At 36.1% G+C, this 26,486-nt stretch overlaps 1 protein-coding gene across 1 annotated transcript in view; it reads left to right on the top strand.

Annotated features, from left to right (window-relative positions):
• The window catches only part of MTDH (metadherin), a gene marked incomplete at its 3' end in the record, with an annotated part of 32,067 nt that extends 6,707 nt beyond the window's left edge, over positions 1-25,360 (top strand). Inside the window, exons 2-13 of the mRNA XM_082015422.1 lie at positions 189-293; positions 4,484-4,565; positions 5,005-5,184; positions 6,699-6,767; positions 9,333-9,584; positions 11,832-11,918; positions 13,958-14,056; positions 16,403-16,527; positions 17,081-17,200; positions 19,636-19,755; positions 23,502-23,658; positions 25,290-25,360. Coding sequence (XP_081871548.1) covers positions 189-293; positions 4,484-4,565; positions 5,005-5,184; positions 6,699-6,767; positions 9,333-9,584; positions 11,832-11,918; positions 13,958-14,056; positions 16,403-16,527; positions 17,081-17,200; positions 19,636-19,755; positions 23,502-23,658; positions 25,290-25,360 — 1,467 coding nt within the window. The remainder of the gene's footprint in view (positions 1-188; positions 294-4,483; positions 4,566-5,004; positions 5,185-6,698; positions 6,768-9,332; positions 9,585-11,831; positions 11,919-13,957; positions 14,057-16,402; positions 16,528-17,080; positions 17,201-19,635; positions 19,756-23,501; positions 23,659-25,289) is intronic.
• Positions 25,361-26,486: the final 1,126 nt, after the last annotated feature.

Raw genomic sequence — 26,486 nt, 5'->3', positions numbered from 1 at the left:
TTTCTGTTTGGTAAATATAGAATTGCAGTATATATTTTGAACACCAATCTTCAATTCTGTCTGCTTTACTTAATAACCTTGTGAGCATTTTTCAGTCAACAAATAGTTGCATTTCAGTAATAGTGTAATTTGAGCTTTGTTTCACCTTTCTCCAAATTTTTTATTATTCACATTTATTGTTTACACAGCCTAATGGACGGTCTTTCCTTGATGTATCTGAAGATGAAGTAATACGAACTGTCCGTAAAGAAAATATAAAGCAGCCTGTGGACATAGAAAAGAAGAATGAAAAGGTCAGTTATGGATATGACACGACAATGTCAAAGTTTAGTGCGTGTTATTCCCATATCTAATAACTCATGATTTAAAATCAAGTTACTTACATGAGTGAAGAATATTTTCTACTATGAAGAGTACTAATCTAATCTAGTGTGGGAAAGAGCTAAAGCAGTATTTTCTTAACTTCTGAGATCATACCTTTTCAGGGAATGTTTGCATCAAGTGAACCCCTCTCCCCACTAAACACTGATACCTCTGTTCACCATGTAAGAATGTTAAGCCTACTGAAATTGAGTTTGTGTTTCATCTTTGCTGGCTTCTATGGAGATGCAACGTAATGATAGTATTGTTAAGTGGCTTGTAAATGGTCTAACAATTGGAGGGCTACTAGTCAAAGGATGAAGACCACGTGCCTGCTTATTCCTTTTGTTGGATGTATCCATTGGTGATTAGAGTTCTTAATTTCTGATGATAAATACGGGTTTTGAAGTCTGGTGTGAGCTTTTTATAATGCAAATTTAACACCTACATTTAAAACATCTTTTTAAAGCTTGGTCTGTAGCTTTATGTAAAAGGCAACCGTACTAATGGCAATGTCGTGTGTTTGCACTGTGAGAACTAATATCTTCTAGCCTTATCATAAATACTATCATTTGTAGGCAACATGGATATATTTATGATAGGTGTTTGTTGATAAATTTTGGCTTGGCTCTCTTGCTAACGTTCGTTAAATTTTCCTACTGTCGTGGATTTTTGACTTACTTCCTTCAACAAAATGGATTTGTTCTAACTATACTGAGGAGTATTGGAAAAATAAATGATTATGCATAAACAGTCAGAAACCAGTAGTTGATTATTGTAATTTGTTTACCTCGTTCAAGCTTTAAGCTTGACTATCCTATAATAACTTCTTTTGCAGTTAGGGTGTTGGCTAAAGGATCCTGTTAGTTGGCTATAGGACTCTAAATGTTTTTAGCTTTGGCAAATAAAGACTTTCCTGTGAAATGGGTTTGCCTTAAAATTTTATGCTGTGCACTTCTTTCTCTTTTCCATGTATTGCATATGAGACTGACTTTGTGGGATTTTTTCAATAACATAATAAAGTTTGATCCTGAAGGAATAACTATATTATTCTTCTCAACTTTCACTTTATCTCAAGCAGGTTTCTGAGTTGTTAAGGTGTTTAAATGGTAACTCGAACTTTACCTTAAAATTGCAAGCATAGTGATCTGAATTTTAAAATACTAAGTTGAAGCTGCAGCTCCAGGAAATCAGTACCACTATAAGCATCTGTATACATATTCAACTAATTGTTTTTGTATGACTTTGGAGAACCCTGGGCAAAGCATGATTGCCGCAGGCACTGATTGTTAACCTTCATTTAAAAACATACTCAAGAACTTTCTTTAAGCTACAGGTAACTTTACCAGGCATCTAATTATTTGCTTAAGCTTCTCAGGGCATTTGTTACAATCTTCGTAGCAGGTTTATAATGTTACAAATATAAGGGGTCCTGCGTATGTGTCTTTGTATAACTTGGTATGGGTGGTGTAAGGCAATGGGTGGGATTTAAGTAGTATGTGCATGTGTGTAGACATATAAATATATATAATATATGACCTGAAGGGTATGATTTCTTTTTGTGTGCTTGAATATATGCTTTCAATGAAAACCGCACTCCGTGTTTCTGTATCTTAGCTGTTTCAGGGTTGTGAATTTCATGCATGTTTTTTCAGGATAGTCATTTAAGTTGTGTCATCTTGCTCTGCGCTATCAGGGGGAAGCTTTGAGTAATACCTGGATTTTGGCTGTTCATAGGGTTTATGATTCTTTTGACAATTTGAATAGTTTCTTCCCTTTTTAACATTTTAGTGACTTGCACAGTACAGGGTTGGGGTTTTTGTAGATTTTAGTGTAAGGGACTGTATCTAAGAAGTGGCCTTGTGGATGAGATTGCAGGATGGTAAAACTTCATTGCCCATGTGTTTGCAAACACACGGCTGCCTTGCCTTGAATACTAGAAATAGACCATTAGGGATGACGAAGAAAGGTTTACTTTTCTTTTGTTCTTGCTTGGGGGACAGTATATCTTAAAGACTAAAAAAAACTGTGGCAGGCCTGCTGAGTTCCTCATGTGCTCTTTGACTGGTGGCAGAGCCAACACTGGCAGCTTTCTGTGTTGCAGAAGGTGACACTTTGAATGAATAGGCTTCTGCAAAATGATCAGCTAGCTTGCTGAGTAGCCTTTACCATCTCTTGCTGTTTCAGTCAGTTTGTTACTGAGATTAAGTTTGGCAGGTGGAGAGTAAATTGGATAACTATGATTCTGGTTTTTCAAATCAGGTTCTGGTAACTCAGGAAAGTAGATATATTTTCAAGATTTTACTTCTTAATCTTTTTTTAAACAGTGTTTTTTAGTAACAAACTTATTTTTTAATCTGTTAAACTTTGTTTTCCTGAGAAGTGTAAAATTTTATGTTGATACAGTCATCTTAAACTGCTGTCTGGGAGACTTCTGAAATCATTTCAGATGTTCTCTTACTGCCAGAGGACAGCTGGGTAGTTACAGCTTTGTGGGTGGGAGATTCTAAGCCCTTGACTTCCATTCTCAATGTAGCTGAAAATGGGAGATGTATCTACAAACTTAATAATCTTTCCTTTGCTTGAGCTCCAAGAAGCAATTCATAACTGTTTTTCATGGTGGTTTTCACTCTCCTTTCTAATTCTTTCCTTAGAAGGTGTTCTGGCAAATGTTTTGTCTTGTTCATATTCTTAGAACCAGTTCTTCTCAAGTTGCTTTTGAAACCAACCCTTCTCTTTTGGAGTCTCTTCAGATGTTAGATAGCTGGTGTGTGGGTGAAAGTAGTCTCCTGAGCAGATAAGTTAGATAATTCAGTTTGGGTGCATCTGTATTGTGGGTCCCCTAGTGCAGTAAATCATGCGTTAACTGTTCAAGTCAGCTCCCCAAGTGTTACAGCTGTGTTGGCACAGCATTGCATATAAGCAGTGAAATTTTTATCATCTGGTGCTGCATGAACAAGCTATACTTCTTTCAGTACCTATATCGAAGCTACATGATACTTTTTGGGCATGCTAACTCAAAGGCCTGTGAACGCGTGCCATTGTGGGCTCATAGGATATCTGCTGCAGCTGTGGTTGATAATTTAGGTGTTACCAATTCCAAATTCTAGAGAGATTGTTAGACTCTTCTTGGACGTTTAAGACTAGGAAATCATATAGTTTGAACTTGGATATAAAGTTGGCAATTACTGCTTAGGCAGAAGCATGTATTCCAGAAAGCCATCCAGCGTTCTAAGAATATCCTTATTCAAATATTCCAGAGAATCAGTGAATAGTTACGCTTAAAGTATTTGAGTGGATAAAAGTATCTTTTTCCTTTCAGGTTTATCTAGTAGTTCTCACACCTTTCTTAGCTAGACTGAAAAGCTTTTCAGTACTGTATTTTCTTTCTAAGGTGGTAGTCAAGTCAATTTGCCATCGCTTTAGCTTATCAAAAGATTAAACTCTAAGGCTTTCTGCAATATAGTCTCTCCCAATATCTTGGGTCATTTTTCATCTTTTTTTCTCAGTGTTATATTTTAGCATTTTATATTGCTACCTGTTGTACCAAAACTGCTTGCAGAAGTAGTCATCCCTGTTCCTCTTCATTTATCTCTGCTCGTATAGCCAAGAAGCCATAACTGGTGAAACCTTGAGAATAAACCCTGTATATTTAGTATAAAGACTGTAATGACAGTTCCTGTTTTAAGTCATTTTACAAGCTGGAATTCTTACCCGCTCCTTTTAAAAGGAGTCACTGGCATTCTTTATTTCTCCAGGTATAACTTTATACTTGCTTCTGCACAAAACAGATTTTGCCGGAGTGGGATCTGCCTGCCAGTCAGTTCATACTCCCCTGTAACTGTGATGCCATCAGCATAGCTTCTTCTGCCAGGCTTTGTGCTCTGTAGCATAAGTAATCGTTCCCCCCACCTGCCATTTATGTACTGTTACTCCAATAGTCTTAAATTATGTTTAGGAATTAGTATTGTTTAGTATTCCTTTCATGGGACTGTCCATACTGAGGGTTGTTCAGGCAAATTTGATTTAAATTTACTCCTGTATTTCATTGGGGGGAATTCTAAATCACTATGACAAGTGATCACTAAGTAATTATTAAGATAATGTTTTATTTTTATTCTAGTCAAAGAAGAAAAAGAAATCAAAGGGAGATGCTAAAACGGTTCAGGATATGTCACGTCTAGATGGAAAGGAAGTTGATGAAGGTACTGAACATAAACACACGCAAAAAAATGCAATTCGACATATTTTGGCTTAAATGCTGTTTAAAGTTTACTTGTTTGCTTCATAAAGAAATAAAAAACTCATTTTGTCATAAGTCTACAGTTGCATATTATATCTGGAAATCTGATCTTTGAAACAACAGTATTTAATAGTTTCAACTGATTTTGACTTAAACTTACAAAAACTGAGAAAAGGCATGAATAGTAGGGCCCACATGTTGTCCATGTTTCGTTCATGTTGCCTCTAGAAAAACTTACTTTGGCCAGTTGTTCATGTTTTCAAACTAATATTGAAGCGGACTGCCATGTCTGATTTTTAAACTGAAACTGTACTCAGACTTCAGCTCGATATGAAACAAGCTAAAACTCTTTCCTTTTTGCTGACTTATTTAGTGATGTTTTCATTTGGGGGATGTTTTAGGAACCTGGGAAACTAAAATCAGTAACAGAGAGAAGCGACAGCAGCGTAAGCGAGACAAGGGGCTGACAGATGGTGGCTCAGGAGAATCAAATCCCCAAGGGGTGGAAAATACAGTTACTGTATCCATTGAACAACTGATTCCTACACCATCACTTCCGGTTGGTCTCAGAAAGAATAAAGGTATGATGGTCGATAGGTTTGTGAGCATGTTCTAGAAAGATAACTTTATTTGAATGCTTAAGTAGTGTTTTGGATATATGGTAGTTATGTTTGGAGGTGTAACTCTTGTGGAAATTTTTGCACAACAAGAAGTACCTTTACATGGCTTGAAATAATCCCCCTTTCTCTGAGACACGCTTTCAGGGAAGCTCAGGAGGGAATGTTCTGGAGTAAGTGGCTGAGACACTGGCTTCCACACCGGTGCTCTGTCAGTAGCTTCACAGCTGCATAGGCCTGTGTCCCCATTCCTTCACTTGTGCTTGGCTGATTTTGCCCTTTATGTTTCTGGAAACTTCAAAGGTACCCTCGGCACTGCTGCAGGCAGCACCAACTCCTTAAATTTTTGAACGCTTCCTTGTGGGAAGGTTATGCCCATGACTTCTCTTTACAGATCATTCACTGCTTAACATGTAGATGTGTTTTCCCCATTGATTTAGTAGTACCTGTGCTAAGGCTGTTCATAATTGTGGGGCACATCTGGCTGAGACATAGTAATCAATTATTATAGCTAAGGCTTCAATAAGGAAATGTAGGCTTTAGCTTCTATGGCTGCTACTTTTTAAGAAAAAAAATTGTATGGGCTGATTGAAACTGTGAGTAGGCACAGGAATTCATATTTGGCTGCAACTGAGAAATGGTTTAAGAAGCTAAAAGAATCTGAAGACACAGTTCAGCTTTGTGACATACTTTTAACCTACTGATACACTTGGTGCTTTAATTAGATGAAACTTGATGTTCTAGCAAAGGTGGCTAAAAAACTGAGCCTGGCAACTCTCTGGTACTATGTAACAATATATTGAAATTTGCACACCTTACCTGGTGGTTTTATTGCCTCTTGTTTGTATCTTGACTGAGTGCATGGTTCTTGTCCTTGAGGACCAGATCAGTTGTTTCCTGTTTTCTTTTTTCTGCCCACTTACACACAAAGAGCTTCAAGAAATGATAATTCCAACTGTCTACATACTCTGTGGCTAGCCAATAACTACTGTAACCTCTCTCTAGCCAGAGTCCTTTTATGCATCGTATGTTCTTATGTATCACCTTGTACCAGGCTAATCTGAAAAGAATTCATCTGTTATCTACCTTATCATGAAAACACTAGATGTTAGAAATAGCTATATATATTTCTGAAATACTTAGAGCTGCCCTTTACTTGCAAGAACAGCCTCTGTCTTAGATTTCTGCTCAGCATTCTTGGGGAAACTAGCTAGAGTTCTTTGAAATGTGCAGTTACTTCATTTATAGGCCCTAAATCAGTTTTCAGTTCATTCTGTCTGCAAAATAAACACAAAAATAAATACAGCATTTTAATTTTATTAAGTTTTCTGAAAATGTCTTAATCTGTTTTAAGTTATTGATGTGTGTGGTTTTTTTTCTTAAAGTATCAGTGATGGATACTCTTTTAGAAGATTTTTACAGGTGTTGCTATTTGAAGAAACTTACTCTGGCTCTGTGTCCTCTTACTTCTTAATCAGGTGAAACACTTCTGAATGCACAAGTTAGCAGTTCTAAGCCTGCAAAGGGAGAGTCATCAATTCCACAAGGTAAAAGGCTTTCATTATTAGGCATCCTAATTAACTAGAAAAGCATTTTACAGAAGTGAAAACACAAATTGTTGGCGCAGGGTCTTGTGCGGTTACTGATCTGGAACTTTATTATGCAGCTGGCTTTTATGGCTATGCAAATGTTACACTTCTAAGTTGCACTTATTTCTTAACAGGTAGAAAACAGTCTCTATTATATGTAGAAAAAGGATTTGTTATCCAGAATTTTCAGCCAGGTTACCTATTATACAAATTGTTATTTACAGAACAGTAAAGCTTATTCTCAAGCTCCACTTAAATTCTTTATGCTAATTTTTCAAACTTACTCACTTTTTTGTGTTAGTGAATTGATTATTAGCTCAAAGAAAAACTTAATATAGATAACTGCAGAGAGCTCAAAGATACCAGTCCTGGTTATTGTAAAGTTTGCACTTGTTTCAGATTGTATACACATGAGTTACTCAGTTCTTTGCATGCTCCTTTGAGGCATACTTTACATTCGTTTTGAAAGTAAATACAAATGTATGTTTGTAAATAAAAATACTTGATGTTATATATGTCATACATAATTGTTAAAGTATTTGGCTATTTTTAGGCTGTGATTGACTAGTGCATCCTGGTGGTTTTCTGATAAGAGATATTGCTATAGTAATACTTGAAATGAGTTCGTTTGACATAATGAAATCAAGATGGTTGTTTCTTACTTGTAGCCAACATTAGTAGTGTTGCTTTAATGAAAAGTAATCAGTGCAATTAAGCAAGTCAACAAATTAATCATTAAAAGCACCCAGGTCCAGATAGTGAATGACTTTCTACAGCTTTTTGAGAGCTTTACTTCCCATGCAAATTTCCTGGACCATAGCATAGAAGGAAGGAGCTGTATTCTTCAGAGATGCTTTATGGAAGGACAAGAGACAATCAAGCTTCAGTAAGGGAAATTCTGACTGGCCAGAAGGAAAAAAGCTCTTCATAAGGTTGCTCAGAGATGGTTTGAACTACCAGCCTTTATGATTTCCAGAACTTGAGTAAAGTGGTATAATTTTTAAGTTCGCTGTGCTTTGAGCAGAAGGTGGAACTAGGTGACTTCCAGAGATCCCTTCCAATCTTAAGTGTTCTGTGATTCTGAGAAAACTTACTGGTCATATAGAAGGTAAATGTTTGTGACAGGAGACTAGTATGAGAAACACAGAATAATCAAGCTCCTGCTTCAGGACTTCAGCTGTCTTTTTGCAAGGTTGCAGAAGAGTTTTTCTATCAGCTAGGCTTTGGTTTCTGTCCCTGCTGGTTTTGTTCTTGCTTTCCCCTAAGATGTCATATTACCCTTAGAAGATATTGACTGACAGGAACAATGTTAGTGCTGTGGAGCTGTATAGAGAAAGGGGCAGTGTTTTTAGGCACAGTTATGGTAACCTTACAGTTGTCTGTGTTGGAAATGATTTACCTAACAAAATCTAGGCATATTTCACCTGATCAGTTCTTTGCTGGTGAGGCCACCTTGAGTGTGGCATGTTCATGCTGCCTGAGCTATGAGTTCATTTGAGAAATGAAATATTTGGTCTGTAGTCTTTGGCATATGATACTGACTTGTGCATCAGGTTTTGGCTGACTCTTTAAGTGTTACACTTGCAATATGCAGATATTTCTTAATCGTTTGTAAATGAGAAGCTTGTTTGTTGTTTACATTGCATATACAAAAAGAAGGAGACAGGATTTGATATACAGAGCCCTCTGAGAAAGATTTGTGATATGTAGGAGGTCAGGCTGGCTGTACCAGGTGACCATTAGCCTTTGTTTTATACGGGCATAAAAATAATTTTTTAAAAAGTTTTATAATGATCTTTATGTCTCAATGTACTATTGACTTCTCTCAAAGTATACATTAAACTTGCTATGACTAATAATTCCTCAGCAGGGTAGACTGTTGCAGATAGACTTGTGGTCTTTTACCTTAATGTAATATAAAATATACCTCTGAATTATTTTGAGCATGTTACCATGATTTTTTTTCCTCTAACTTTGAAGGACTCTGTAGTCAATATGATAGCTGTGTTCTTAGCAAATTCTGTGTAGTGTTTGGGAAGCATTTCCTAATCCTTGGTAATTTCTTCGACTTCCTGCCTAGAGAACTGTTGTATACGGTTATGAAACAGAAATTATTCTCCATGTAGTGCATTTGGCTTTCCACAAATTATCACCATACTCTAAGAGAAATTAGCTGGCAGTGTTGGAAGTACCCCCACCCCCTTTTATTTTTATTTTTTTTTTATCTCGAGGCACTCCTTCACCAAGGTATCAGCCCTATAAAGAAAGGAACACAGGAAAGAGAGTGCAATTGCATGCTGGTTTTTCCTTACTCTTCAAGTTAGTAGACAGATGGTGCATATCACCTGAACTGGAAAATCAGCTGAGACAGAGCAGCAGCTCTTCTGTATCACACTGGTGTAGCAAAACTGCTGTTCATTTATGCTCTTTTTTTATTGTTAAGTATACGTGCATGTAAGTAATATTTTAATTCTTCATCCAATTCTTATTTTGTATAATGCTTTCACTATGCTTGTATTTAAGTGTCTCCAGGATTGAGTGAAAGCCATACAGTAAATGGAGGAAGCTGGAATGAGAAGTCTGTAAAAATCTCCTCACAGATTGGTGTAGGGGAGGAGAAGTGGACAGCTGTTCCCTCAACTGCAGCTGGGAAGAGGAAGAGTGAGACATCAGCTTGGGGCCAGGACACTGGAGATGCTAATGGAAATGGAAAAGACTGGGGTGTAACCCTGGTGGGCAGGCCCTGGAAAGAGCGTTCTTTGTTCACTCCTATCGGTGAGCTATTCCGAAGAGTACTTGCTTCACTTGAGCATTTTTTACATAAGTATATTTTTAAGTAGTGACTCTCTTAAATAGCTTTATTTTTATATATTAAAAAAATCTTGGAGTCATCTGGTGAAATTTGAACTAAGCAGTTTCTGTTTACTCTAAGTTCTGATTAACTTAGGCTTAACATCGATGTCTCTGTTTACAGTTCAACTGGGTTTTTGGAGCTTATCCAAAATAAAATTATTTCTGAAGGAATCGATTTTTTTTTATATCACTTTCCTGAAACTTTGAAAGTGATTACTAAGTCATTTTGAATTGTAACTTTTTTAATGAATGTCTTAAAACCCAGGTCGTAAGTCTATTCTGTTGATCCAACATGATCAAATCAGCTGTGTTTTGTTTTGGCAGATGGTTGCTTAGGCTTCAGGCATAAAGATTGTTCAGCTCTTGTGGCATCTAGCGTTACACTGTTTTTCGCATTAGAAATTGTTTTTAGTCTTCTCTGGTACAATTTTTTGCCTTCATCACTTGTACTGTCCATAATAATAATGGAGAAGATAATTATTAATTATTTTTTGTCTCTGGGCAACAACCTTAAACTTATTAGTAAATGCTGTAATATGGTCCTTCCCACTGTTCAGTCTGTGAGCTTGGTCTCTTCTGGAAAGCAGTGTTCCTTTGTAGTCAGCAAAGTTGCTTTAGTCTTGACCTCTTGTCTCGCATATCTTGAAATGTTGTGCCTGAGGCTAGACCTGTTATACCATTGGAAGCTTTACTGTTACCACGTAGAGGCAAAGGGCTCTTCTCACATTCCAGTTAGCTGTATTCTGCTGTATATTCTAATAAGGTAGTTCTTAGTGACTGACCAGCTTGTTGTTGGTTTTGTTACTAGGAATACATGATGCCTGGCCAGACTGATTTGTTCTGATAAAATGACTAGTTTTGTGGGTGAGGGGAGAGCAGCGAAGGTCTTCTATGATGACTTTAGTAATGCTTTCAGCACTGTCTCTCACAAGATTATTGTATCCAAGTTAGGATGGTTGAAAAATTTGTCAGGCTCAAAAGGTGGTGGTTAGTTATACTCTACCTGGAGGCTCGTAACAGGGGGGATATTGCAGGGCTGTGTACTTAGAGCTGTCCTGCTTATCATCTTTATAAATGACCTGAAAGAGGCAGCAGGGTGTCATTCGCAGCAGGGTGTCACTCACATCAGATTCCCAGATTGCACCAAACTTGAGTGAAGAGCGGTGAACAAGTTGATGCAGTACAGAGCAGTGGTGCCATACAGAGGGACCTAAACCAGCTGGAGAAATAGGCCAGCAGGAACCTGAGGAAGTTCAAGGAGGGCAAATGTGAAGCGCTGCACCTGGGTAGGAAGCACCCCTGGCTGTGGACTGTCTGGAGAGCAGCTCTGTGGATGGGGGTCCTTGTGGACACCAAGCTGGAGATGAGCCCCAGCAGCAGAGGACACCAATGGTATTCTGGGCTGTATTAACAGGAGTCAGTAGGTTGGGGATAGTGATTATCCACTTCTTGAACAGCATCTGGAATATTCTTTCCAGTTTTGAGTGTGCTCCCCTTCCCCCAACTAAATACAATTCTAAATAGAAACTACTGTAAGTCCTAGTAGTTCTCATTTAGAACCACACTTTAACCAGCTGTTTCGTTTGACACATTAGTGCCACTGATTATTTCTGCTTATTTTCTACTTTACACTTAACAGTCTAGTATATGTTAATTTTTAATCAGTATCTCCTATTTGTAAAAAATTGTTCTGAACTCAGTTCTGTTATTTAACCCATACACATTTTGTTCCAAGCTAGATTTCACCTACAGAGTTAATAAATACGCTTTTCAATAACTTAGATGATTGCAATAACAGGAAGAAGAATAATAGTATGGGGCCCAAAACACAGTCTATGTTTCCTTTATGAGAAGTTTATATATATATATGTGTGTGTATATATATTTGTATATAAAAATATAAAAGGCTGTAGAGGGAACAAGATCTTAGAAAGCTTGAAAATTGTTTCAGACTGAATGTTCATACAGTCACATCTCTGTCAGCACTGATTGTCTCATGTAATAAAGTAATGACCTCTGTGTGAAACGTTAACATGGCTGGAACTTCTGCTGTTTTTTTTGACCCTATTCATAATTTAAATACTTAACTTTTTCAACATTGCCAGCAGTGTGAAGTTCTTTTTTTTTTTTTTTTTTCCTCCCCTCTCTCCCCACCCCCTTCCCCCACAGCTGCTTGGAATGTGGATGCAAGGATTAATACCTCTGAACAGAATTCTACTTCTTTCTCTTCATTTGGATTAACTCCTGGAGTTTCTGGTATGTGTGCCCTTCCAAAGACTTATCCACTCTCTTCTACCCCACCAGCTGGAAATAGAATTTCCCAAGTGTTATTAATATGCATCTTTCTGATTGTTCTTTGAAAATAGTACTGGTAACTGTAAACAAGTGGAAGGCATGTTTTATGAAAGCCTAGAAAGCTTTCTTGTTATGGGCAAATTATGCAATGAAGTAACTGTTCTAAATTGATAATCAAAATCTAGATCAATAAGAAGGTGATAATTCTTATTTAGACTTCCTGTTTGTGCGTTGAGTCTAAATAATTGTTGTAAGAGATTGCTCAGTATTGCTGTGTCTCAAGTTGGAGATCTGAACATTGCTTTCTAAGAAAGTCGGCTTACCCTGATCTATTTGATGGCTGAGTGTTTTCCCTTCAAGGAACTGAAGCACTACTTTTAAAATATGTTCCATAGACAGCATGTGAAGTTCTGAGTCTTTTCTCTGTATGATTGGCAGGAAAGCTGAGCTCTGGGGTTTTCTTGTTTTGAAGGATGAAATTGCTATAGAGTGCAAACCTGACTTCATAACAAATCTTGTGTGAAACTACTGACATAAGTGCTACAGTGATTTATTATACAATAAAGGGATTGTATGTCAGGTTTTCTGCTTTCTTGCTTACTCCCATTATCTAACGAGCTTGGCATGGCTATTTTCTTTTAGGAAGTAGCTGGCCAAGTACTTCTGTACTTTGCAATGCAAGTAAACATAGCCTGTTTGCAGTCTTTTAACTGTGGATCTCAAGCTCCATGTCCTACAGCTCACATGAGTGCTTCATTCTCTGTGTGCATCTGAGCCAGGATAAAAAAGAAGTTATTATTTCCAAGGTCTGATTTATCAGACTTTCCAAAGAACAGTTCACTTACTGAAAACTTACAGAAAAACTTACAAAAGCCTTGTCTTAAAAAGAAGAAACAAAGTCTTAATTGTATGGAGAGTTTTAATAAAATAACATTTCCCAGGGGAGCCACTTGAATTCAAGTTCAGTCTTTGGGCTGAACCTTGAGAAAGTTTAGTTAATAAAGTGGGACAACAGACTGGACTGAGGTTCATTTGCAGTACCACCATTCCAACTTTGAGAGAAGTGTGAAGACAGTGAAGTATAGTCATCATCTTTGATGCACCTTAGCCAACGATGTTGTAATGCAAAGCGGCCACATTAATATTTTTCTTACTTGTGACTGGCTAGCAAAAAAGAGAACATGTCAAGGTTTTCTGTCATTGGAGGTATCTTTTGCAGAGTTGTTTATAAAACAGACACACCCAGGTAGCTATATGGTCCTATTTAAGCTTCATTTCAAAATTAAGTCTTGTCATAAAGTAATGTATTAATTTCTTTCAGTCACACGGTTAAGGATTTTTTGGGGGTTTTTTCCTAAAATGGTTTCTGTGTGCCTCATTGTTCTTAAAATACCGATGTTAGATATCTAACACTTTTCTGTTGTCATGACTGGTGGTATTGGCCTTACTGTTGTTTGTCATGCTGCTTTTATGTTCCTGAAACCTTTTGCTTCAAATGAGAATTGGATTCTTAGTAATGAATAATTGAATTGCTGTATCTGCAATGTAATTGATGAGGTTTGTATTTAGTACTCTTTTCTTTTAGGCTTCTCCTTGTAAGAGTTCTTACTGATACAGGGTAATAATTGTACTACCCATAAAATTTCATTGTTTTTTCAGTTTGAGGAGACTGCTATAAGTCTTACAGACTGCCGTTGTTCAGCCTTCTTACCTCTTTTTTCCATATCCTTTGCCTGACTTAATTTTGTCTTCCTTGTTTTCTGAATTGTCCTGGCTTCAGCTATTACGAAGAAAATTAACTCTATGCCATCTGAAACCAGGACATGAATATATCTCATTTTCAAGAGCCTTGTAGTTTTCCTGTCCTGTGCAGTCCTTAAAGTCAGACTTTTTTTTCTTTGAGCCTTCTGTCTGTCTTTCCTTTGACAGGAGTTTCTTTACCCAAGAAAACTCGGGAAGCTTCTTAACTTACAAGTACACTTTTATTTATTCCCTTTCAGGACCCAACAGTGAGTCAGTTTCTCAGGCTGGTACGTCTGATTTTCAGTGGGATTTAAGTCATCCTCAATCCCCTGTTGATGACGAATGGTCTGGGTTAAGTATGTTCCTCTTAAGATGTTCATTAACAAAATTTTGTTAATTGCCATTACTTTAAGGTCTAGTTACTTATATTAGCTACTTGTATTAGGCAGCTGTGAGCATATGAAGAAAAACCTGGAATGTTTTACTCTGTAGAGCTAATTGACAGTTCAAGGAAAGCAGGAAGAAGCATTTTGATGAGTGATAATAGAAAACGGTTAATTTTTAGAAAAAATACTTGGATATTGAAACTCAGAAGTGAAAGAGCTTATGCATTTTAAGGTAGTTCTGGTTTATGCTAGAAAATCTTGGTAATCAATTAAAACAGTCTTAAAGGAAATGATGAGAAAAACCTACTGCAAGTCTGCAAATGACTATAGGTATTTAGCAGATTGTATTTGAGTCACTGAGTTTTCTTTTACATGGTTTTGTACCTTACTGAAAACTTCATGTGATGTAAGACTTGTATTTAGTCTAACTTTCTCATTTAGCAAACATTAGGAAGTTCTTATGTGTATGCAAGGCATATGCAGGGTAGAAATCACTGAAGTTACTTGGGAATTGTAGTAAATTGATGCTCACTCTCCCCATTCCCCTCCCTGCAAATTTTAAAATATTCTTGTAGTTCTTACCACAGTCTCTCCCTAAACAAGGCTGTAGTATAATGAAGTTACCACCATTCCTGAATATTTACTGGTGAACCTGTACCTGTGAAAAAAGCTTTCAGCCCTGAATTTACTTTTTGAACTCTCTTGTAATTGATATCTTTATTCAGTCAGATCTAAGAATGTTTATGAAAAACAATTTAGTGCCTCTCATTAGGTCATTGACCTGAAAAATTGGTTAAGAAGTTGACCTGAAAATCTGCCTTCCATGTTACCTTCTCTCTAAGAACAACTTCTTGTTTTAATGACTGCAGAAGTGAAACAGATTGATGCAGTCCTTAATGCCACCAGTTTTGGCATGACTAGTCTGATACCAGATCATTTTGAAACTTATCTTTTGTCTTTTATCTGGTTTAAGGATAAGGGAAGCACATTTCAGTTAATCATTTGAAAGTAATCAGTTTTACATATTATCAAAAGCATAATTTATTCACTTTTCTGAGCATAGAATGTTTATGGCTATAGCTTCTCTTAATAGAGTAACTCAGTCATAGATGCCAAATAATGGAAATGTACGCTAATAGAAGTGGGGAAGTAATGGAAGTTCAGGCCAATGTGATACACAGATGCACCTTTACTGCTTTATCAGGGTCAGGACGAGGAAATTTGTACATACAAATACTGCTAATTTTTATTACGAATAAAAAAGAATTGATTTTTTTTCTTTAAGCAACAAGTGAGAGGGCAGGATATAAACCATTAAGTGTTACGTTGGGCAGTAATTTTTTTTTTAATCAGTAAAACTTTAGTGTCCAAAGTAAGTGTAATTGAGGTTATACTCTTCTATGAAAGCAAGAGGTGGGAAAGTAATTATTATAAGTAATCTTAAGGTCGCTTAGTGTATTTTTGGTTTTGTAATGTTTGCCAGTAAGTTTAATTGGGTTTATTACTGCTTTTAATTTTCACTTAATTTTCAAATGTTTAAAATGAATCTCACTGTAGTTGGCAGACCACGATTGCCCCTTCCTCAGTCTAGCATAGACTGAGGGAGAGAAATATTTGTGATGTTAATATAAATGTGAAATGAAAGATGGCCTTTATAAGGTGTTCTGTTTAAAATCAGCTTGCTGTAACTTTCTACTAAACAGACAGTCTAAGGCTTAGTTTTTCCCTTTACGTATTCTTAATTTTTATATAACTGACCCTTTAAATTCGTTGTTCCTATGCGACAACATAAACGTCATCATAAATGAATTACAGCAAAATGGAGTAGGGACTTAGTCTTAGAAAAAATAAGGTTATTAAAAAAAGAAGTCATTTTTATGTCAGTCTGGCTCAGTAAGAGTTACACTTTCAGATACATCACTTGTAAAGGATTCTTACTAAAGTAAGATTGATCAGTGTTACAGTTCATCTTAATTTTTTCACAAACTAGGAAGAAGATTTAAGATAGAGAAAAACTCTTAAATTTGTCCCTCTTCGCATAGTCTAGAAAAATATATCAAAGCAATTCCGTGTAGCCAGCTGCTGCTGTGACTAGTTTCTAGTCAGATTGCTCTGTAAAATAACCAAGTCTTACTCATTACTTAAGTCTTCTACCTATCATTAAAATCTTTGCTTTTTTTTAGAAATGCAAGAAATGAGTATTTATATCTTGATATCAAGAAGTGGGTGTATGCATAGATTTTTTTATTTTTAAACTGTCAAAAGAGCACCTGTAAAGTAAGGAGACATTCCTGAAAATCTTTTTAATCTTTGTAGATGGACTTTCTTCAGCTGATCCCAGCTCTGATTGGAATGCACCAGCAGAAGAGTGGGGAAACTGGGTAGATGAAGAAAAAGTCGGTTCTGTTCCTCAACCTGAAGAGATATCTGATGTTCAGAAGGTAAAAGGTGATATTTTCTCCTTAGCTCCAAGACTTTGCCCTTACCACTGTTTCTTAAAGTAACTTAGGGTGATGATAAAGGTAATCTCTCACCTCTTTTACACTGATAGGAGTAGCACAGCTGTGTTTAATGTGTACACAGAGAGGAGAATGCTGAATGTTGTTACTGACAAAGTAGAAGCTACTTACCTGCATATTCATATCTTCTTGTCTCACCATAATATAAGGGTTACCTAATCATTGTAAACTATGAGGATTTAGATCTGTTTTCATAAATACTTCTTAAAAACATTTAATTTTCTAAATGAAAAACAGCATTTCCATGCCACCAGTGCATGGCACTCTATTGCCTTTTTCATTTCCAAATCCTGTATGTATATTCCTGGATAGCATGTAAAGAATGTGGTCTTCCTAAAATGAACCGAACAGATAAGATTGTGTTCACTTATACTTTTATATGCCATTCCTCATAGCTATTAATTTGTGTTTAGTCTATAGAAGGCATATTTCACTGTCATTTTAAATGCTAAATACCTTATATTCCCATATGAAGGCTTCAGATAACGAAAGGGAAAAAGCAGAGCCAGTTCTTCAGAGTTCTACAAGTGGCAAATCCAAGAAAAAGAAGAAGAAAAAGAAGAAGCAGGGTGAAGAAGCTAACTCTCCTGCACAGGTAAATGGAACAAAATCTGGGTAGTCTGAAAGGCAATTTGTGAGGAAGTCACAAAATCACCTTACTTTTGTATAGTCTTAAGCAAAAATTATTTGGGGGAAATTCACTTCCTTATGGTATTGGATTGTCTGCTATTGTTTTTTGAGAGTTAAAGTAATCCTTCTCTTACTAGTACTTCCTTTAATTTGAATGGTTCCATGTTTGACTTGTAAATACAACGTAGTTTTGCTGGATTTATGGAAAGCATGAAATATGTGGAAAGTATTTATCCAGAATTATTTTCTGTTGAATCAGGATTCTGTACTGTAGGGGTGCTTCCAGGAGAAATTTTCCTCCGTATGGGAAGCCTTCTCCTCCTGTGCTTTTAAAGACAGCTGCCTTGGTGGGCATAGCTAGCAGAAATTGAAGTTTTCTCCTAGGCTGTCTTAAAGTACAATTCTGTAAGAATATAGTGGTTTTCTGAAGTACTGTTGTAGCTTGATTTATGTGAAGTACTAAGTATCAGTGCCTCGAACTCAGTAGGTGCAGCTACTTGGTGAGTCAGGTTTGAATGAGATAGTATTTGCAAACAGGATGGTTGGGAGTTTTCTGTGTTACTTAAGTAGCTTTTGAAGAATTACATTTAAACAGTTTTGTTGTAAAAATAGTAAAAGCGGATTGCACTTCACTTGGCAATCACATTTGAATAGACGAAAACAGGTAATTTCCTATTAGGAAAAAGCTTTTAATAGTGTATACTCAGAATGCATCCTGCTTCTGCTTGTAGTGACAGCCATTCATAATTAACATTCTTTAAAAAAATGTTAAATGCACAGTTGAAGCTGACTAGGTGAATTAGAGGGGGAAAGCATTACTTTAGTTGTTCTTGCTTTGGATTTGCTTTTTATGATGTTTTCAGTCTGAGATTTTATTAAAACAATTTAAATTCTTACTACACAGAATTCTTTTAATCTTTTAAAAGTTGTCTATGTGGAGGTGGATGCTTGTGTCAATTTGCAGTGTTTCTTTTGAGGCAAATTCAAATTGAGGGTACCAGGACTGCAGTTTCTTTGTAATTGAATTCCATCATGGTCTGGTATCTGCAATGACTCTAAATGTAAGTCAAGATTAATAGGTTATGGTTAACAGATGTTTCCAGATGTCTTGCATGGATCTTAAGGTGAGTGAGAGCATTCTGAAATTATTTTTCCCGTTGCATGTGAGCTGCCTTTTATGTTCCATGTCACGTGGAATCTTGCTCTCCATAATAATAGATTAATTTATCCTACCCATTGATCTCCAACCATTCTGATTTTGTTACTTTTTCTTTCAATCCATTGGTCTAGGAGGTCACCAGTTTAAAGATGAGAGTTTCTCTGTATTAAATTTTTATGGAAAACTGGGGGGTGTTGCTCAATAGAAGTAGACAGAACTGCTAATGCATCAGATAAACTATCCTTGTTATAGCAGTTTAATAATTTAACTTGCCAGTCCTACTTGAAGCTGACTTAAAATTTGTATATTTATCCTCTGAAAATTGAACATGTTCACTTAAACAGGATAATCTTTCTAACTGATTACACTTAAGTGTTCACACTCATATTTGTTGACTTGAGTGTTAAGGCAGTAGAGTCTACCTTCAGAGCTAGATGTAAAACTATATATTCTTTCCTGTGAAGAATGAACAGACTGAGACTGTGGTGCTGTTTTCACAAGGTTCCAAGGGAAATAAGTGAAGGAACAATGTTTCAAGAAGATATTTCCAGCTTGAAACTGGAGACCTGTGTTCTATTTACTGTTCACCACCCCAGGATTCTTCTGGTGCTATAAGCAAATGGAACTACTCTAATACCTCATATAAAATGAAAGCTTTCCACCATTAGAGTGTTTGAGGAGTAGACGTTGAGACACACTCGGATACTTTGGATGTATTTTCAGTTTCTGTACCAAGAGGTTTGTTTTACAGGCATCATAGCAGACTAAATTGTGTTGCAAATATTAAAGCTTAATATATGATAGAAAACTGTACAGATTAATATGCAGTGCTTGCATTTAAGAAGATTTTACTTGTAACAAAGCACAGAATTGAGAGCACAGTCAAGTCTCACTGTGATACTTTTGCAGAGCTTTTAGAGTAACTTCATTTTAATTTCACAGGAGTGTGAAGAGCAGTTCATTCAGAGATTGGCATTTTTTGTTAGTAAATTGCATGAAGAGTAGTGCTTTCTGGGTGTTACTAGGTTCCATGGGTATTTTTGTGTTATGTTGTTCTATAAATTTTGAGTGTTAGCATAGGCTAATATTAGCCTAGTACTTAATTTTTTTTTTTGATAGATTTTCTTAGTTACAGAAGCTGCTTATGACAACAAAACTGATGTGCAGGGAATGAGAGTCAGAACTTTACTGCAAACAGAGGTTCTTTTTTTTTTTTTTTCCCTCCCCTCCCCCTTTTGTAGGACACTGAAGAACTGGATAGAGAAGCTGGAGAGGAATTTCAGGAGGATACCTCAAAAGTTCAACCACAGCAGGAAATAGCTTTTTCTCTGAAGACCATAAGTACTAGTGAACCAGCTAAGGTAGGGATACAAAATAATGTTTGTTAAGTTTCCGATTTGGAAGTGCTCAAAGACCATTGAAACATTCATTTGTGTAGGTAAGGTTACAGTAAGAACACTGCTTCATGCTCTATGTTTACGAATATAAAGGTGATGGAGATGTTAAATTTTAGATATAGGTCAGTTACGAGTGTTAAAAAGGATGTCTACTCTGAGAAGCAGTATCTTCTAAATCAGTAGTTGCTTTCAGGTTATTTTCTTGTTTGAATATTCAAGCAATAGTTAAACTTTGAAATCTGGAAATGTAAGAACTAATAGGTCTGAGTGCAAGACTAGTAACATATTTTACTGTTTCATTGCAACAGAATGAAGTGTTACTAGCTTACTGTATTCTGACTTAAATGCAGTCTAAATTTGATTTTTAAAGACTGTGCTGAGCTTAATGTTAGTGACTGAATAAGAAAAGTTTTTATTTGAACCAATTCACAAACTGTTTGCAGCTCACCGTTGAAACAAATATTCTAGAGAATACAAATTCTCGTTAATCTTTCTTCAACTAGCAGCTTTTTTGCATGCTCTTACCCTACAAACATCACATTGTAGAAAGAAGTACTTAACATTTCTAGTAGTATGGTTTTCTGTTCCATAAAGAATGAACAATACCAGTGAGACAGCAGTTTGGTACCACAGAATATCCATCAGAATACTGAGTTTTACTTCTTAATTGCTAAGCATTTTTTTTCTAAAGATACCAAGGTCTTAAGATTCAAATGAAAAATATTAGGATCGCATCTCTTATGAGAGGCTGAAGTCACCGAAGAAAAAGTACAGAAAGTGTTTATTGAGAACACGTGTCTTGAAAAGCACATTCAGACATGCTTTTAGCTTATTCTAAATACCCTACATCAAGTAGAGCTTTTATTGTAATTATTTAGTTTAGGTTCAGTTCAGCCATTGGAAGTCTCGCAACAGCTACCTGTTCTGTCTGACTAGTGCAAGGTGGGTTTTTTGTGGGTTTTTGTTTTGAAGCTGTATTGGAAAAAACAGACATCTGCCTATGTGTGCAAGTGGCTTTATTCCTGGAAGTGTGTTTGTTTGAAAAAAATGAAAAGCAAATAAATTGTGTTGTTGGAGGCCATAGCTGAAAATGTGTATGTAGAAAACTCTTATTTGGACTGCGATATCAAGGTGTCTTTTTGACATCTAGAAAGAGGTGTACTGGTGCACCCCAAAAGGATAGCCCTTGCTGTTTAGAAATCAAAGAGAAAGCTGCATGTAATGATTCTTTTGATCTGCAGTTAGGTGTGGGGTGTTTTTTCTCATGGCACTACCAAAATATCAGCCCAGTTTCAGTAGACTTTGCTCAGTTGTTTAGTGTTTAAAGCCATACCCAACTTCCTAGGTGATTTGGTGGCATCAGATCTGATGTAGACCTACATTGTGTATTATTGGGGCCGGCAGGGGCTTAAAGTGCTCCTGTTACTTGAGTCTTAAATTCAATCTGTTCATATATGTGCCTATGTATAGCTGTGTTGGTGATTTTGTGAAACAGGACACAGTGTGTATTAAAGGGGGAGGTGGTCGGGGGGCAAAGGACAAACAAAACCATTATTAACAACATTCCCTGGAAGTTAGCTGGACTTGATAAAGGACAATTTGTGAATTGTTGTATCTGACAATGCAGATGGTCAATCAGTCTTTATCAAGTCTCCTTGCCATCAGATTTGGCTTTAGTGTAATTTCACACATGCAAAGATGCCTTTCAATGTTGTTTGACTGGGCTGTTCCAAAAAATTTTAGAAAGAATCTGTGTGTGAAATGACTTAAGTTTCCAAGGTAGGTAGTCTAGTTCTGAGAAAATGTTCCAAAACATGACAACTAAATATGTGGAAAAATAAACTGATATTAGAGTACAAATAAGTTATCCAGAATATCCTCATAAAGAACAGAAACAGCTGAATGTTGAACACATCTGGTTATATTTTTCCCGTATGATACATTGGGCTGTGTGGAAGCATTTGGCATTTTATCAGTAGGTGCAGGTTTTAAATGAAGAGATGTCTTTGGAAATCCTTCATTTGTAACAGTTTCACAGGACACGACTTCATTAATAAATTGCAGAATTCCACATATAACTACTGATGTTATCAAATAGGCTTTATTCATTGTTTCAGGTTTCCTTTCTGAAGTAATTTGTTGACACAGGAAATCCTAATGAACAGTAGTTCCCAATTCTTAATGTTTGGTATCAGTATTCACTTGCCCTTATCCAAAATTCAGACAGAAATATGGCATTTGGAAAAATGTCCAGATGATGCTTTATGTACCTGTATAGTTACACTTGCAGTAATACTGCATGCCTTAACATTCAAGCTGCAATGTGTTTGTTAGTCAACCCAAGACAGCTGTATGCCATTTAAATCTTAACTGAGTTGCTTTACGTACAGGTGGAGAGTGACTGTCCTAACAAAACTATATTGGCTGATCTTGGAAATCCTGTAGGATGGGAATTAATTTGGTCAGCATGGTTGATATTAATTTAAAAACTTCAAGATTGCCATATTTTCAGTAGATTTAAGAGAAATATTGCAATTATAGCTATTAAAAAAACTTGTTTCAGTTGATGTGTAAGGGCACAGCAAACTCCTCTATTCATAAAAGGTTAGAGAACTGCTACCCTCTAAAATCATGTGGTGTTTTTTTTAAAAGCTGTTTAACTTCTTGCTCAGTATGATAGGTTAAAAAAGAAGTTAAAAAGTGTATTTTTTTTTCTCTTTTGTGTGTTCTGACGTGCTTATATTACCATGATGGAAATGGTATGAACTGGTAACTATGGTCTAGGATCTGTGTACATCCCCATCAAGGGCTGGATCTAGACTTCACTGTTTTGTTGTGATAATTCCAGGTCCTGGCTGTCATGTGGTGTTAACATCCCAAAGTCTGGGGTTTACTGCTTGACTGAGGCACTGTTTTCTAATACACTCTTACTTGAAGCCTTTTGTCAGTAGATCACCTGCTATGGGATCATATGGGGTTTTTTATGTTCTGACTTTCCTATTGGAATGTCAAAATGTTCTGTTTTACTGTATTTTAATTCTAGTAAGTCCTACTCTGTAAGCTACAGCTACATCTTGTCTCTGTATCAAGATAGACCAGATAATTGGAAGATACCAGGAGTGTCTTCCAAGTATCTTCCAAGATACTTGCCAAGTATCTTGGCAGTTATTCCTACAGTAGTTTCCACTGCAATACTTTTTGACTGCTCTCACAGATACCTGTTAATTCTAATATAAGCATGCAGTTTTGAGCAGTTGACAGGAATTACTGCAAATGCTGTCTAAATACTATAAAAGTTATGATTTATTTTGGTTTTTTGAGTTGTGTATAGGTACAAATACAGCTTTCCCCATTGCCTTGCAACCAAATGCATACATGTCACCATCTTGCATCTCTTCTGAATACGTATTCTAGAATCTTTTTAGGATGTTAGTGATTTTTAAATTGTTCTTCCTTTCTTTGCATGTCATGTATTTTAAGAATTCATTTGTGTGGTTTTATGTTTGCTCGTATGCAACTAAAAGTTTTGGCACTAGATGGCAGTCATAGTTTTGCAGCCTTGATGTAAAATTTTAAAGGATTTTAATATTGGCTTAATTTTTCAATGCCATCTTTCCAGCAGCTGCTAAGTATACTGCCAAAATAACACTGTGTTTTACTGTTGTATGACTTAATAAACCTTTGGAAATTTTTTCCTGTTTTTCAAATAGCCTGAGGAGGCTCCTTCGCTTGCTGTTTCTACTGAGCCATCTGTAATTGTATCAGAGAGCGATTCTGACAAGATCGCTTCCCAAGTGCCACAGATGCTGCAAGAGACAGATGTTTCTAGTCCCAATATTAAGCAAAATAGTGTGCCTCCTCCACAGAGTAAGTATATCTCAGTACAATTCATTTGTCTGAATTCAGGGTGTACTTTTTTCCAATAGAGCATATACAGTCAGCATAGTTTGCCCTGAGGTTTGGGTTTAGAGTGCCATATCGGGTAGTTATGTATCTCATTTATATATCTTGCCATATTTTAGCTTTTGTTGAAGTACTTTGGCAAATGTGCTTTCACTGTGAGGGGAAAAAACATCTTCATATGCTTGAATGACTGAAAATGTCTGTTGGCTTTGTCCAGTCCTTAACAGACATTTGGATGTACACTTCACCATCAGGACTGGAGCTCCATGCTCTAAGTAGTTCTGCTAACACTGTTTCAAAGGCCTGCTTGTGAGTCTTCAGTGGAACAGATGGGTGCTAACATAGCAGTTGACAGGATGTTTAGCTACCAGAAATTTGTACAAGCAATTCAGTTTTCAAGCAATCCAGTCTTTAACCTGCTGGGATTTTTTGACTTCTCAACTTAGCTTATTAACATCTTTTTTCCATATGCTTCCATGAAATGTAGTAATCATGGAGGAAAATAGTTGCTAATACAGGAGTAGAAAGGTATTGGGTGATGCACTTATTTTTGTTGTAGCCCAACAACATGTATATCAGGCTGAACTACTGTGGATATATTGCTTTTTAAAAATATGCTGTGCTCAGAGTTGTCAAACACATCCTCTGTTGTCCTCAACAAAAGTGGTTGTACTGAAGTACTCGCCTGCTAAGACAGAAGAATTAAAGAGGGAAGTCAGGGTGTGAAAGGCATTGCTTTTAAAAAAAAAAAGCTGTTTGAATTAGACTTTTTAATGAGATTAATAAATACTGACATTTTGTAAGTAGTTCTTGGATAAGTGTTGAAGTACTAAACCAGTTTTTAATGACTGTAGAAGAAATTAGATGATTTCGTAATATTAGTTTCATTCAGCTGCACTAATTGGCTTCTTCATTTTGGATAAATTAAACAGTCTTTCAAGTCAATGTGTCAACTTGCAACCCTCTGTTCTAATTCTAAAAGATAAAGACTTTTGTGACTGATTCATGCCTCAGCAATTGAAAGAACATCTCTTGTGTTCAGCATATAAAATATTTTGCCTGATTTACCACTTTTGGCAGCCAGCATGTTTTAAGGCAGTCTGTTCTAATAAAATAACATAGTATTTCTTTATTTGATTATGCATTCCACGTAACCACATCTTCACATAGCTTAATATTCTGATATGTCACTTACACTTAATGTTTAAAAATAGTGTAATCTGATAAAAGTGAACAATTAATGTCAATTGTGTACATGTACGTTATTTCCCGTTAGCAAAAAAAAATAATGACCTTAATGTAAACATTACATTAACAAAATTAATTACCGTTGCATCTCACTTCTTCTATTTGTGGTATAAAAATAAAGTAGGTTGAAATGAGCAAATTTTGGTTTAGATGCACTTCAAAATGGCCTATTTGGGACAAGCAGGTAAATAGGGGTCTCCTTCAAAAACCATGCTAGTTGATTGTTCTGAATAACTTTATAAGAATATGGGATGTACTATCCAGGATTTTAAAAGTCAATTCTGTGTAAACTTTCTCACTCTTAACACTGTAGTTATGTGTGTTTTGTTGTTTGGTTTTTCTTTCAGCAAAGTCTGAAGAAAGCTGGGAATCGCCCAAACAAGTTAAAAAGAAGAAAAAAGCAAGAAGGGAAACGTGAACTTCCCGAGATGGACATGTGTTGCTGAATACTGTCATTGAAGATTATGCTGTTTATGCAATAATTTGTGAACATGTACAGAATTTTATATAAATTTCAAACAATTTTTAAAAACAGAACTGCTGTGAACACAAACATCTTTAAAAAGGAATCAAAGGAAAGTTACTTTATGATATAGCAAACAGAACATGCTACATTTGAAAGACATTCTGAAGAGTCTGTTTTTCCAACTTTTGGAGAGAGATCTTAATTAAAAAAAACTGGTTTTACAACACAGTGCCCTGTTTACAACAGATTATACTCTCATCTAAAAGCTGCGGATAAAAGATTAATTTCAAGGAAGGGTTTTCTGTAAAAATAGTTGTCTGTACAATAGTGGGTGTTTCTTGCCTCTCTTTTGAGTGATGCATTAGAAGCACAGAATGTCAACCATTTGAATTTGTTTCATGCCTAAATCAAAGTGCTTTGATTAAATACATAATCTGCCATATCTTTACAGTAAGGTGGTTAGCAAGTCTGCTGGCTATTACAGGAATCACAAGTGCAAATCATTAACTATTTGTACAGTCAGACCTTCATGGTTTATTATATGAAGTTAACACAATAAAACTGCTTTGGGTTAAAAGTTTGAGAATGTGATTTGAAACTTGAGTACAGTTCATGAAGTTATTTTTGATAATGTCTGTTACCTTACTTGAATTGTTGAAGATAACAGTATATTTTTAAGAATGCAGTAATGTGCATGAAATTTGGTTTTCTCCTTCATTCACTACAGTTCTTGGCTGATCCAGACTACTATCTAAAACTGTATCCTTTCAACTTTCAAACTCATTGAATGAATCGGAATCAAACATTCCCCTCACTTAACACTTTTGTGTTAACTTTTAACTTACCATACCCAATTCTGTTCTGCCATACCCAATTCTGTTTTGTTCTCTATTACTGAAACTCTGAAGAAAGCAAGTGAACTTTTTTCACTCACAAATTGTTTGGGATTTCAAAGATCTGTTGGAGAACTGGAGTGGCTTCAGACAGCTTTAATTGACATTGTCAAGACCAGTTATCAGGAACACATTTTTTTACTGCCTTAACCTGTAGTATGTAGAATGTGTCTAGACTTCTGGAC

The sequence above is a fragment of the Phaethon aethereus genome, assembly GCF_964289735.1.
Source record: "Phaethon aethereus genome assembly, chromosome: 2".
Taxonomy (NCBI): domain Eukaryota; kingdom Metazoa; phylum Chordata; class Aves; order Phaethontiformes; family Phaethontidae; genus Phaethon; species Phaethon aethereus.
This window is presented reverse-complemented; position numbering and strand designations above follow the sequence as displayed.